At 42.5% G+C, this 14,329-nt stretch overlaps 1 protein-coding gene across 24 annotated transcripts in view; it reads left to right on the forward strand.

Moving 5' to 3' along the window:
* PPFIBP1 (PPFIB scaffold protein 1) overlaps positions 1 to 14,329 on the forward strand; it is a 163,218-nt gene that overhangs the window by 103,255 nt on the left and 45,634 nt on the right. For 16 of the 24 annotated variants that reach the window (XM_075899106.2, XM_075899057.2, XM_075899163.2 and 13 more), the window contains 6 exons: positions 503 to 616; positions 1,469 to 1,600; positions 3,443 to 3,535; positions 8,351 to 8,443; positions 9,420 to 9,512; positions 11,542 to 11,656. In XM_075899106.2, the coding sequence (XP_075755221.2) occupies positions 503 to 616; positions 1,469 to 1,600; positions 3,443 to 3,535; positions 8,351 to 8,443; positions 9,420 to 9,512; positions 11,542 to 11,656 (640 nt within the window). The remainder of the gene's footprint in view (positions 1 to 502; positions 617 to 1,468; positions 1,601 to 3,442; positions 3,536 to 8,350; positions 8,444 to 9,419; positions 9,513 to 11,541; positions 11,657 to 14,329) is intronic. The other 8 variants (XM_075899179.2, XM_075899193.2, XM_075899220.2 and 5 more) reach the window with 3 other exon arrangements.

Here is a 14,329-nt window from a genome sequence, read left to right on the forward strand (position 1 = left end):
TCTTTACGTTCCCCTTGAAGCGCTTGTATGGACCACTCTGAGACTGGATACAAGGCAAGTTGGACCATGGTCTGTCTCACTGTTACAATCCAAATGTTCCTCCTCATCCTGAACAGCATAACTATTAGAGATTGCCTCCTATGCACAAGTATCGACTCAGTGGGAGCTCCTGGGCTGGAGCACCCATGGGAAAAAATTAGTGGGTGCTGAGTATCCACTAGCACCTAAGGTCACACCCCCTATGTTTCTCCCCTGCACCTCTCGCCCACTGGTGGGCCCACTAACCAACTCCTCCCCCGCCCTCCTAGTGCTTCTGGAGCAGGCATTCAGGAAACCCCGAGAGAGAGGGGTAGGAGTGGGAGCAAGGCACGCTTTGGGGAGGAGATGGGGTGGGTGGGGAAGTCGGTATCTATACTCTTATATGTGGTCAGTGCCCTTCAGGGTGATAGGTGCTGTATAAAGCTGAGGTAGTTACGGATTTTCTTATTTCTGTACTCTACAGGTAAGTGTACTTACTGACCAGGTGGAGGCACAAGGAGAAAAGATCCGAGATTTAGAGTTCTGCCTAGATGAGCACAGGGAGAAGCTGAATGCCACAGAAGAGATGCTGCAGCAGGTATTGTGGGGAAGCCAGAGCATTTCTCTCCCTGTTTGTGCTGAGTAGATTGTACTGTAGCACTGAATACTGTTTTGTCTGCTTCATTCAGACTAGGGTATTAGCGCAAGATTTTGAAACCCGCAGTGTGTCACTGTGAAGTGGCAACTTCTTTGTGTATATTTCTATTTTATTCATTAGAGCAATGCTAATTCTTAATCATGTCAGCCTTGTTCCACAGAATAAGTATCCAGTCTTACTCTTATGGGAGTCCCTGCTCTGACTTTTAAGGGAGTTAGATTGGGGCCCTAAGTAGAATGGATGTTAATTCTTAGCTCTTACTTATTTTAACTGTGTCTGCTGCCCTTGACTACTGTTATAGCCAGCAGGTTTATTGGGGCAGTTGTTTTTTGGACCTGTTCCTTGAAACTCACGCAATACCCATATTTCTGGAGGCATTTGGGTTAGCGGCAGCCACCAATTGTTCAAAGACCATATCTGTCAATGGTTGCTGAGTAGCAGTGTTGGCTTGCATAAGACCTGCAAATGTCCACGATTCACATCCTTTCCATAAAGGGGTGGAATTGGGCATTCCAGGGGAAAAAACCCTGGATAAACTAAGGTTAAAAGCTGAGTCCTTATTGAGACACAGGCAGCAGGGAACAATCAAGAGAGGCATATTAGTCAACCAGGTTAATTGGGGCTAGTGTCCTGGGCTTGATAGATTAAAGGGGGAGTCAAATCTTTCAACCCAAGAAAGATGTAGGAAGACCAGTTTCCTATTGTCTTATTTCTTGGGCCTGTCATAATATGATGCTCAACATGTAATTTTTCCTTAGAAGAATAATTCTGTTCCTTTTCCTCTTGAATCAGGAGCTTTTGAGTAGAACATCCCTTGAAACTCAGAAATTGAACCTTATGGCAGAAATTTCCAATTTGAAGCTAAAGCTAACCGCTGTAGGAAAGGACAGGTTAGACTGTGAAGATAGATACGGAGACACAGAGGTGAGTAAAGCAGATGAACTGATTCTCAGAGCTGCATGTGGCTGCCATTTACCTGAAACACACTCTCGGTTTTACAGAAGTACCTGACCGCATTCAAGTCATTCTGAGTCAGAAAAAAATGGGATTTGAGATGGACTTTTAGGGGGAAGGGTCAGGTACATTGCCTTGCTGTGTTTCAAGCTGTCAGGTCACACTCCTACATACTTGTGCATGTCACAGCAGATTCTCAAGCATATTGCTCTTGTTATGGTGATGATCAGTGAGAATCATTCAGCATCTCTCTGATAGTTCTTTTAAATCTCACCCATTTGACAAATCAAAGTGTAAATCCTGGCCCTTTTGAAGTCAAAGGGAGCTTTGCCATTGACTTCAGGGAGGCCAGAATTTCACCCAGAGTCTGAGGTGTGTCTCAGATGTCCAAAATGTCAGCAGATATTCACTAAAGTCTGGATTCTGCCAGACTTTTATATGGGATAGGAGACAGGGAGAGATGAATATAAAGATCTCTCCTCTCAATTAACAGCTTGAATCAGGGCCAGACAGAATGGTAACGCATGGCTCAGTATCCTCTGGCTGCGCATAGGCTAAGAAGTGGCAATTTAAAAATAAGTATGCTGCCCCTCGGTGCCGAGAGCTGTTGGCTTTGTCTTCATTGCAAAATGTTTACCATTTTTGAACATAGAACTCTGCCCAGAGCTCCCAGCAGAAATTGTGTGTGTTAATTTCTCTTTGGAAGATGGAGTTCTCTGGTGAGGTTCACCAGCTAGTAAGCCATTCAATATGCTGCTTGGTGTGCCTAGTACATGTACTTTTTTTTTTTTTGTTTTAATTTAAAACTAACTCTCTTTCAGTGGCTTTCTGTTACAAAGATCAAACTGGCCCAGCCCAGTTATGCATGTTAACAGTGAGAGTGAACTGAGCCACCAATAGCAGTGAGCTGTATTATGACAACGATCATTTAGTGGCTGCACAAGTTACTAAAGATAATTTTAAGCCCTGATTTTTTTTAAAGAAACTTTGTTTCTTACCCTTCATGCTGCAAAGGTAGAATTCCAAACACGAATGGATCTGTGGAAAGAAAGAAAAAAAAAGAAACGTAATTCTGGGAGGAATGACAAGCCCTATTAACTTCCATGGTTTGCTCATTTTGAAGACTAAAGACAATCATTTAAATGTCAGCATTCATTATGTAAACGAAAATAACTTCTGTGAAGCTATGTGCAGGGCTTGCTTTGAATTCTGTTGCCTTTTCCTGCAGTCGTCTGATCCCAGTTTTTGCTGAATGACTGCTATTGCCTTAAAGCATTAAACTTAACCAGTTCAGACAAATGCCACTCATACCAATGCTGTAGAAATAAGCTCTCCATCCGTCAAAGAGTGATTGAATTCTCCTCAGCATTGATAGTGCTGTGGTAGGTCAGTCAAGTTATAACTGACTGGTACTTTGAACTCTCACAACTTGTAATGTTTTTTGCTCACCCCAGTGTCACACAGTAAAATGTGAAATTCTTTGCTAATGTAGGAAATATAAAAGATACAGTGTAATCCAACACTTATAAACTAAGACTCACTGAGCAGTCTGATGGGTGAACACATCAGCATGAATAGCAAACATTTTTTTTATGGCGATATTGATAAATGATCACAGGAAACACGTATTGCTGAAACTGCATTCTTCTGTATCACCGCTTGGTTTCTTAAATACGTTTTCCAAAACCAGTAACAAAAGTAGTTGACGCTTCAGTGCTTTTGCTTTACTCTTTGCATGTGTTGGTATTTTGCTTACCGTTTTTTCCAAATCTTTCCTGTGAACCCCTTCTTTAATTTCCCTCGGCACTGCAGTCACGCCATAACGTAATGGCAGAACTCAGACAACAGATGGAGAAAGTGGAGGTGGAATTAGTACTGTTCCAGGAAAAGAGTGGGGATCAAGAGGTGACTTTTCCACACCATGCACTGCAACTGTAGACTCTGTGCAAAAGGCTTACTTGCATGGTAGCTGTTAATACCAATATTTCTCTTAAAATGCCTCAGAATAGGCCAAATCATAGTCTTTTATAGGTCTAAAAGAAGCTGCTGTAATAAAATTAAACTTAAATTGCACTTAAATGCAATTATTATTAAGTAAGAATAATATAGTTTTATTTGCAGGACATCCATGTCAAAACTAATACTCTTAAATGTGTCTTGCTTTCCCCCTCCCCCCCCCCCCAGGCAATATAATACTGCAAGCTTTGTTACAAAACTTCTTCGTTCCATGAGCTTAGCCTTTCTATGGTAGTAAAGACTTGGTGGCAGCTCTGCATGTTGATGCCCTATAGTTTTGGGGAGTAGAATGTTCAAAAGTGCTCACTGTTGACCTAACTCTACCCCTACTGAAGTCAATGGTCAGTTCATTTCAACGAGGCCAATGTTGAGTGCTTTGAAAATTCTGCTCTTGAGCTTCTTGTACCATTCATAGGCACAAACACACCCAAACCAAACGGAGACGCTCCATAGCTCAAAGAAAACACAATCAGGAAAAATGTTCCGGCCCTCCAAATACCAAGCTACTCCCAAGTACTAGACATACTTGATTACTGGTTGAGTTAAATAATTGACTCCCCCCACAACCATCCCATTTTTACTTAAATAATATTACTACTACTGCTTCCCCTTCACTGCTCTTTCTTTATCCTCTTCACTGCTCCCTCTTTAAATGAATACTCACTTTCAACTCTTTTTACATAATTTGCTTTGTCAATTAAATCTTTGTGTTCCAGAGTGGCTCTCTCCAATATTCACAGGTACAGTAGCTTTTCCAGGTTAATGATATGCTTAATTTCAGTAACTCAGTCCATACTGATTTATTTTTCTATATTAAATAATCCTAATAATGTTAATCTGTTCTCCAATAAAACCTCTCAATTTATTTCTGTCTTTCATCTTTTTGGCCTTGTGCTGTGCTCTGTCCATCTTGACAGCATCTCTCATGAAGATGGCCAGAACGGAACACTCTGTTCCAAATGTGGTGTTTTAGAATGGATAACTTGGTAAACATACCTCAGTACAGTACAAAATGGAGGAAGATTTATTTAGGGAAGGGTTCACAGCCAGACATGACCCCCATTCCATTCCCCCCTCCCCCCCCGCTGCTACCCCTATCAAAGGCAGCAGTGAGGGGTGAGGAAGAAGCCGAGGCTTCTGCGAAGCCAGCCTGGGCTGCCATGAACAGTGGCTGCTGGGCCTGACACGAACTGGAACTGAGCATTTCAGGCTTGTGTTGGTCCGGAACCGCTGCAGCTCTGCATTTTAAATGTAGTAAGAGCTGGGCAGCTCTTATTACATTTAAAACGTAGAGCTGCAGTGGTCCGGGACACAGTGTAAGCCGAGACTGCTCAGTCCCCCAGCTCATGCTGGGTCCTGGACCTACCCCTCCTGGCTCTTACTACACTTAAAAGACAGAACCACAGCAGTCTGGGACCCGAAGTGAGCCGGGACTGCTCAGTCCCAGCTCACACCAGGTGTCAGACATACCCCCACTGCAGCTCTCCTTATCAATAAGTGACTCCCCTTATTGACTAATCGTGTAGTGGATACAATTTGTATCGACTACACAATTAGCTAGATACCTGCTCCTTAACATCTTTATTTTGGCTATGTATAACCCAAGGCAATCATCTTTTAGTGTGTGTGCGTGTGTTTTCAAAGGAGAGATTAAGTACAGGTTGAGTAGGTTCTATAAAACCCGTCTCAATGTTTCACCTTTCAGTCCAGTATTTTCATGTGATCCAAAGCCCATTGAAGTTAATCAGACTCCTGTTGGTTACATTGAGCATCTGATCAGGGCCTAATGATTTGTGGGTTTGCATCACCATATCTGAAAGGCTGGGAGAGTTAGGTGTAGATGTAGAGAGCACTAGCACCTCTTTGCAGAAGTATTCTGACTGTGGGCTTTTGTACTTATTGTGTTAGAGTAGCACTTAGAGGCTTCCATCAGCATTGGGACCCGCTGTACTAACACCTTGTAAGCAACAGTCCCTGCACTAAATATTTTATCATCTAAATCCAATAAACAAGATAAAGAATGGGAAAAAAGAATAACACAAGCAGCTGATGAGGGAACTGAAGCAAAAAAAATTCATTCAAATGAGCCTGAGGAAGTGAAGTACCACTGAAAGTGTGAGGGCTTGTCTACATTACTAGATGAGGTCGAATGTATTAAGCTCTATTTGTTAGCATCCGTTTTGGTAAAGTTGAAGGTGCATATCTCCACCGGGCAGAAGAATTCAACATATTTCGAAGTAGTGCATCTGCAGTAGGGTAACTACTATTGACTTTGAGAGTGATGCACTGTGGGTAGCTATCACACAGTTCCTGATGCCCCTTTGCACTCTAGGTTATGCTCCCAATGCCTGATGGGGACCTAAACTGTGCAGCACATGGTTCTGGGTACATGTCAGCATCCTAATGAACTCATCTCCCTCCACCACTTAAAATTAACAGCAACCGTCTGCGCCTATTTTCCCCTGGTTTTCCATGCAGATGCCATAGCAGAGCAAAAATGGAACCATCATGGAACATGTTTAGCATCAAAGTATTATGACAATCATGTTAACCACAGTGCACCTTAGGCTGCAATATGTCCAGAGTGTATCAGGGCCCACCAGAACGAGGGAAAATCTTGGGAGGCCATGAACATACTCTTCAGCCAAGCACTTAAGTTCAGCAACTGGCAAATGTTGCCGGCATTTGATCTTCTAGACATACTAGAATGCTGTTTCTGGTGCTGTGAGACAAGCACAGATTGGTGGGGCCACATAGTGATGCAGCTATGGGACAGTCAGCAGTGTCTGTGAAACTTTTACATGAGTAAGGCTACTTTAATGGAAGTTGGCAAATTGCTTTTTCCCACCCTGAAGTTTGGAGTGGAGAAATCTACATTTGGGGTTGTTGTGATGACAGTAGCCAAGGCCTTCAATACACTTCTGCTGTGAAGGTAATGATTCTGGGAAATGTACACAACATAGTGGAGATACTTCTCGATGGTGTTATAAGCACTGGTGGCTCACAAGGACAGTTTCACCAACATCAATGTGGGATGGTTGGGAAAGGTGCATTACGGGCACATCTTTAGGTATTTCAGTCTTTTCAGAAAGCTGCAAGATGGAATTTTCTTCCCAGACCAGAAAATTGCCATTGAAAATGTTGAAATGCCAATAGTGATCCTTGGAGAGCCCGCTTACTCCTTGCTCCTCTAGCTCATGAATCTGTAAACATATAGAACAAAACATAAGAACGGCCGTACTGGGTCAGACCAAAGGTCCATCTAGCCCAGTATCCTGTCTACCGACAGTGGCCAGCACCAGGTACCCCAGAGAGGGTTGACCGAAGACAATGATCAAGCGATTTGTCTCCTGCCATCCCTCTCCAGCCTCTGACAAACAGAGGCCAAGGACACCATTTTATCCCCTGGCTAATAGCCTTTTATGGACCTAACCTCCATGAATTTATCCAGCTTCTCTTTAAACTCTATTATAGTCCTAGCCTTCACCGCCTCCTCTGCCTGGATTGCAGTCAGGAGCAGTTCAACTACAGGCTGAGCAAGTGCAGAGTGGTGGTAGAATGTGTTTTGGGGCATTTAAAGGGAAGGTTTTGCAGTCCCATTGTTGTAGCAGCCTGCTGTGTGTGTGCTTCATAATATCTGTGAGAGTAAGGGGGAATGTATACTTCCTTGCGTCTTGATTGAAACAGTCAACCTTGGATTCAGTCTGGTCTCTTTTAGCAAAGAGTTCTATGGCTAGTATTGCATGGCTCAGAATGTTCTACCCCTTAAAGCTGGAGTGCTGAAACCTGCTTGTCCCTAGCTGTGTCACTTTTGGTGAAGTGCAGCTACTTCAAAAGGGCAAGGACACCTCTGTGGGAGTCAGATCCCAATCCAAGAGGGTTAGCCTGGTTCTGAAGCAAGTGAGGAATGAATGGAATTCAAAAGCACACATCTGACCATGTTCACAGCAACTTTTGTTGCTTATGCAGCACACATCTTGTGGTGGCAGTTGTGTTCAGCCCTGGGAAATGTAGGTTGCACTACCATCTCGCTTAATATGAGCAAGAAATATAGAACACCACAGATAATATCCCATTCATTTCACTGATAATACAGGTACCAATATTGATAAAAGGGTGTCACCCACTGGAACTACATGCAGAAATTTTGCATGGGTGTAAATGGCTGCATGAGGTGCAGGATAGCGGAGGATCAGGCTGCTATTTTACTTGTAAGCTGAGAAATCAGCTGATTGTTGCCTGCATGCATTAGTTTGGTGCTTTGAGGAGGAAACTGGGAAATTCCTGGGTCTGATTCTTAGTTACTTGACGGTCTCTGTGCTGCTGTGGAAATGTAAAGACCCTCTAAATAAAGGGATGGGCTGTGAACTGCTTTGACTTATACCGGGGCCCAGAAAGAACATAGGGAACACAGCAGCCACTGAAAGCTACCTTTTGCTCACCTGCTTCCCTCCTTCATTCCTGCCTTCAGTGCAGAAATGTAGGAATTCAGTTGGAGCCTATGGATGGCCCGCCAAGCTCTTAGTTGCTTGAATATTTGTCCTGGCCTAATTTTGAACTTAGATGTGTCTGTATGCACTATGTGTGGGGAGGAGGGGGGGAGTGGAGAGAGTGGTGTTGCTTTTTTTTAACTTTTCTGCTGAGATGTAGTTAAGTTCTGTTTTGTTTTGTTGAATTTATTTTTTCTTTTTCCCTTTCACTCAGGGCTTGATGCAGGAAATCAGTGAATTACGGTCAAGAGTCGGAGAGATGGATAATGAAAGACTTCAGTATGAGAAGAAGCTTAAATCCACCAAAGTAAGTTACAACTTGTGAGAAAGAGGGGAGAGCTGGGTATAAGTTGCAAACTTTGGAACTTTCTGGTTTTTCAACATACTGAAGTCTTAAGAGTTTGCAGATCCAGGGCTGCTTTTTTCTTATTATTATTTTTTATTAAGATAGGGGGCATTTGCAAGTTTCATATCAAATTCTGATTTCAAACCTCAGCACAGAAACTGGGGGAGGTTCAGATCAGGGCGTCTGATACAGCTCTATTTCTGAGAGGAACCATTGCATTAGCTGAAAACTTCTAACTAAGGTTGCCAGATGGTTTCAGAAAAAATACCAACCTCCCTCCCCCTCCCCCCAAAAAAAGGTCCCCAAGAGTTGTTAAGCGCCCAAAAAGAAGAAAAAGAGCGTGGCACCTTTAAGAAATGCCTGGTGAGGCTTTTTGGCCCTAACAGGCTGCTGGCAGCCACCCACCATCTTGCCTCCCTGCGCAGGGCCGGACAGCTCCCCTGCAGAACCCAGTAAGCACTAAGGTTGTCAGGGTGCCTCCGTATTGAGCTGGACAGCCTGGGATTTTCGCCTCCTGGCTGGGAAAAAATCAGAAAGTACTGGACATTTTAGGTGTCCGGTATCTTCTGAATTTTATTTACCAGACAGGTGGTGAAAATACACAACTGTCTGGTTCAATACCGGACACCTGGCAACCCTACTTCTAGCTTGTAGCAGCAATTTTTATGTTTAAGTTCTATTTAGCTATCCATATGCTTTTGGATCAGGGAACAAAGATTGTAATGAGAGAGGTATGGACAAGGGTAGGATGAAAACTTAGCATTATTTTCTTTTACATGTGCTATAAATTATCCATGTTTTCCCTGAAGAGAGACACCTGTGCAATTCTATAATGCCATTTCTCTAAGTATCTAACTCCCTTATGAATTCTGTTAGCTATCTAGCCTGTTTCTTTTCTATCGTTAGTTTTCTCTCACTCCTCTGTCTCTGTTACCAGTCTTTAATGGCCAAACTTTCTAGCATGAAAATCAAAGTGGGTCAGATGCAGTATGAAAAGCAGCGGATGGAGCAAAAATGCCAGATACTAAAGGTGTAGTAGATTGTGGGTAATATTGGGCCTGTTTTCTGCACAACTGCTTTGTGGTCCGTGTTGCATCTTGCTGTCATGCTGTCTGTGTTCTTTGATTACTTTCTTTTGACCTGCAGTGTGCTCTTGCTAGTAGAAACTAAACCTTATGAAGTGAGATGTTCCTCCTTACAAATTGTTTTTAGGGCATAAATAGATGTTTACAGGGTTTTCCATAGTGCACAAGTCTTGAGTGTGTTACCCACTCCTTTACTTTAAATGTAAATGATCCCTCTTCAAAAGGATAATTTTCACTTCTCCAGTTTGCATTCATTATTCAGAAAATGCTCTTATTGAGCTGCTTAGAGAAGGGCACACGTACACGCCCTCTTGCACATACACACACTCATGCACTCTAATTTCTTACCAAAGACTTGTTAATGTATTTTAATCAAGAAAACAATTGCTGTAATACATCACCTTCTCTATACAGTATATTATGAACATTAAGTAACAGACCAGATGTTGAGTTCACTGAGAAAAGTACCTTACTTCAGAAACTGAAAGTAACTCCAATTTAAATCTCAATTCTTAGTTTAAAAAGTCTTAAAGATTCTAAGATAGAGACATTTGTGGAAGAATGTAGGGGCCTAGACATGCATGCCCTGTGCAACTAAACCTTGCATTGAAATCAGTACCAGTTTGGAATGTCTGAGGAATTTGTCTGAATCTAAATGTTACATTTTGACTCATTAGTCTGTAGGATATAATAGAACAGTTAGAATTTGCAAAGGAAATTTTGTGTTTTTGTTTTTAAAAAGGAAGTTAAACAAATGCCATTTTATAATTCCATAATGAGCTTCAACAAGGGGTAAAATCCTATTCCAGCTACTCCCAGGAGGCGTCCCATTGAGGTCAAAGGGATATGTTAATAAGGTGAACAGAATTTGGCTCAGAGTGCAGAAACAAAACTTAATGCTGGGTCATTGTGTATGGACCTAGAGTTCAAAAGTATTTATCTAACCCCAATCACCATATGAGCTTTGATTGTTCCAGTGAAATGGGATCCATATCCTACCCACGCTCTTTGATTTTGGTTTTAAAAACCAAATATTTGCTGAGGAATTGCAGTAGTAAATCCATCTAAGGTATAAGTTGTAGGTGAACTAATCTGTGTAGCTGCAGTGACCCAATCCTAGACTGTCGAAATGGAAAGAGAGCTTAGATGGAATATCTAGTCTACAAGGTTTGGTTTGGTTTCCTTATTGAGAGTTTCACTGCTAAAACTGCCTGCAGCTTACTTTTGTTCATTTTGTCTGAATTGCTTTTCAGAGTGTTTTGCTTTTATTACATTATAGTTGATTTACTTTCATAGTAAGTTGTGTGTATTGACAAAACTGTTCATGGCCTGTTTTGAGACAACACTGAATTTAAAGAGAAATAAAGCAACATCTACGAGCCATCAAGCACAGGCAGTAAGCAAACACAACCCATGTGTTTAGCTACTACCTGATAAAATACTAGACCCAAAATAGAGCATGATTCAATTAATATGCAACTGTGTTTTGTTTTCGGCACTTCAAACATAGAAAGCGCTGTGAAGCATTTAGCCTCATCCTCTTTAATTTTGCTGTTTATGCATGCTGAAAAGAAATACCTCTTTTCCCCAATGCTAATTTTAATTCAGACAAAAAAAGTCATAATACATTTAAATTGGTGATGGGACTTGCATGGAAAACTTGGTCTGAATCCAAACTATTACAAAGTTTGGGGCTGTTTGGACCTTGGGGAAGGGTCTGTTCTGCTACAGAGAGATTGGCTTTGCTGCGAAGTTCATGTTCAAAGTTCTGGGGACAGCTTCTCAGTTGGTGTTGTTATTCCAGTGGGCCCATAACAGCTTGCATCAGATGAGGCTCTTCCCCCTGGGGGCTTTTTAGGGGTGACATTTCCATTGGGTACCATCTCTAACTTAAATGGTAAAAAATATTTTAAAAGCCTCTTTAAAACGGAAACCTTGTTCTTCTTATGGATAAATGATTGTGGCTCTATACAGGATGAACTGGCATCTTTGAAAGAGAAATTGGAACAGAAAGAAGCAGAAGTAAGGCGGTTACAAGAAAAATTGGTTTGCAAGATGAAAGGAGAAGGAATTGAAATAAGTGACAAAGGTAAGAATGAAGGAGGCTTTCTGTTAAGTGGATTTAACATTTCTGTTAAATGTTATGGGGGTTTTAAAAGGATTTTTTTTTCCTTCAAAATTTGCCACAAAAAAACAATTGGCATTTTCTGACCAGCCCCCACTTCACCTCTTAGCAATTTACACATTCTGTAGCCAGTCTTCAGATCGCTAAGATTCCATTATTTTTGTAAAATAGTGTTTTGTGGCATTTACTAGCCTAGTGTATGTCAACCAACGGTCAGGGCAGTGAGTGGGGTGTGTGTGTGTGTGCTATACACCCGAGACTTCAACTGCTGAGACCGGGGTCCCTTGCAGCGGGCAACCTGGAGAGGAGGTTGACGAGCACCCCAATAAGTTTGCAGGGAGAGCTTATTACACTTCAGATTTTAGCTGCTAGAATCTGTGATTCCTTCGCAGCGGGCAGCCTGGGGGAGGCTGAGAAGTGCCCCAACGGATCTGCCACCTGGGTGTGACACAAATCCAAACGCCCAAGCTCTCCCTATATCTGTCCCTTAAGACCAGCTGAAGTTCTTTTACATTGTGCCTGGTTCTGTTACAGCAACTGAAGGAGTCAGATTAAAGCTTAAACAGTTACAGGTTTATTGAGGAAGCTTATAAATCATATGGTTGCAATGGCTATTGTTCTATTTCTTAACTGCTAGCAAAATATAGATCCTAAAAATGGTTACAAAGAAGATAAAGATAGGAAAAACAGAAATAATAGTACCAAGTAACAGCTTACCCTTTAAAGAGCTCTTAGTCTGTGTACATTTAAGACAGAGGACCACATCCAGGTACAATTTTTACCCCCTTCTGTGCCTCTCAACTCCAGCGTATCAGGCCAGGGCCAGTCCCTCAATTCCTAGGAAAGACGAAAATACGAGGTGGGCGTCCCCATAAAACCTCGGGAGGTCAAACACCTAATCCGACCAGCAGGTAGAGGGTAGAATGACACTCAAAAGTGAGTGTGCTGCTGTACCCATCTTTATACCCATGGGGTCACATATTTCTCTTTCTTATCTGTGATGCCAAATAGTGCTGGTCTGCCTTTTGTGAGACCAGTTCTTACAAGGGAGTTGTGAACTTAATTTACACTTGTAAGAGAGAGTTGAGAGGATTAAATTGGAAGTACTGGAGATTCTTTTCTCAGTGTGGGATTCCTCTCCCAGGGACGGCTGTGTGTTCGTATCAACATGGGTGCCAGCCGGGCACTTCTCGCAGCCTCGAGGCCAGCTTATTGCCTTAATCGTTCTCTCCTCATATCTATGTTTTCAGCTTCTCAGGATCAGATGAGCCAGCATAGACTATGCTGATTTTATTGCTCCTTCTCTGTCCTGTATGCCTCAGGAACCTCAGAGAGGCAAATAAGATGGATGAGATGGGGAGGGGGGGAGGGTTCTGTCTGGCTACAGTGTATTATTGCACTGTAAATAAACTAGTCTTCCTTTGCAAAGATAAATGAATAAAATACAATGTATACATTATCCTTGCAGTTTTGGTTTGTACGCTTACTAATTTACTAATGTTAGTTTTTATTGTATTTATTACTTATATTGAGCTTTTTCCTGGAGGGTGCTGACTGTGGAGCATCCTCAGCTTCCGCAGGCCTATTAACTTGTGGTTTTGAGCTGTAATTTTCAACACGGAGTCCTGGGTGTTACTGTGAATGAACTAAGGTTCTGTTGTGTTCAGAAAATGTTAATGCATTTTTTGCAGTAAATGTAATTGCAATATTTCCAGATTAACTGCCATGTTCACAGACTTATGCTTATTTGAACAATTATATTCTGTCATCCGCTGTTAGTTGCTAGTATAAGTGTAATATATTTCATGTCTACAGTGATACATGGTACAGCAAGAGTATTCTGTTGGGGGAAAATACTATATGAGACAAGTATATGAGGCCTTGTATAAGGCCCAATATTATTAACTCTCGTGCCAAAGCCCTTAGAAAGTACCACATCTACTCGTTCATAAGCTGATTTTTTTTGGAAAAAGAATCCCATTCTGAAGAGCAGGGGTTGGCTTATGAACAGGTTCTAAAAAGGCAGAGTGGCAGCAGGGGACTCGGCGCAAGTTGGGACACAGCAGTCCCAGCTCATGCCAGGTCCCAGACACTGCAGCTCTGCTTTTTAAATGTATTAAGAACCTACAGGCTCTTACTACATTTAAAAGGCAAAACTGGGGACCCTGGTAGCTCTTACATTTACAAAGCAGAGCTGCAGCAGTCTGTGACCCGACACCCAAAACTTAAGAGAAAAAAGTGGTAAAAGGTCATTGGCCCATTTATAAGGTCCTAGACCACTGTACTCTGGAGTCAGCTTCTAAATGGCTCAGTGACTTTTTACCATTTTTTTCCCCTCTAAGTTTGGGGGATCAGCTTATAAACGAACAGGCTTATGTTTGAGTATACAGGCAGTCCCCGAGTTACGCGGATCCGACTTATGTCGGATCCGCAGTTACGAACGGGGTTTGCTGCCCGTCTTCCTGGTCCTGGAAGCAAAGCCTCTGAGGACGCCGGCAGCGGGACAGCCGCGGCGCGTCTGGGCTGTCCGCTGCCCGTGTGCTCTGGGGCTTTGCTCCATGTCTCCCCAGACCAGGGAGACAGGGAGCACACGGGCAGTGGACAGCCCAGACGCACTGTGGCTGTCCCTCTGCCGGC

Source organism: Pelodiscus sinensis, chromosome 1 (assembly GCF_052426305.1).
Source record: "Pelodiscus sinensis isolate ZL-2025 chromosome 1, ASM5242630v1, whole genome shotgun sequence".
Classification (NCBI taxonomy): Eukaryota; Metazoa; Chordata; order Testudines; family Trionychidae; genus Pelodiscus; species Pelodiscus sinensis.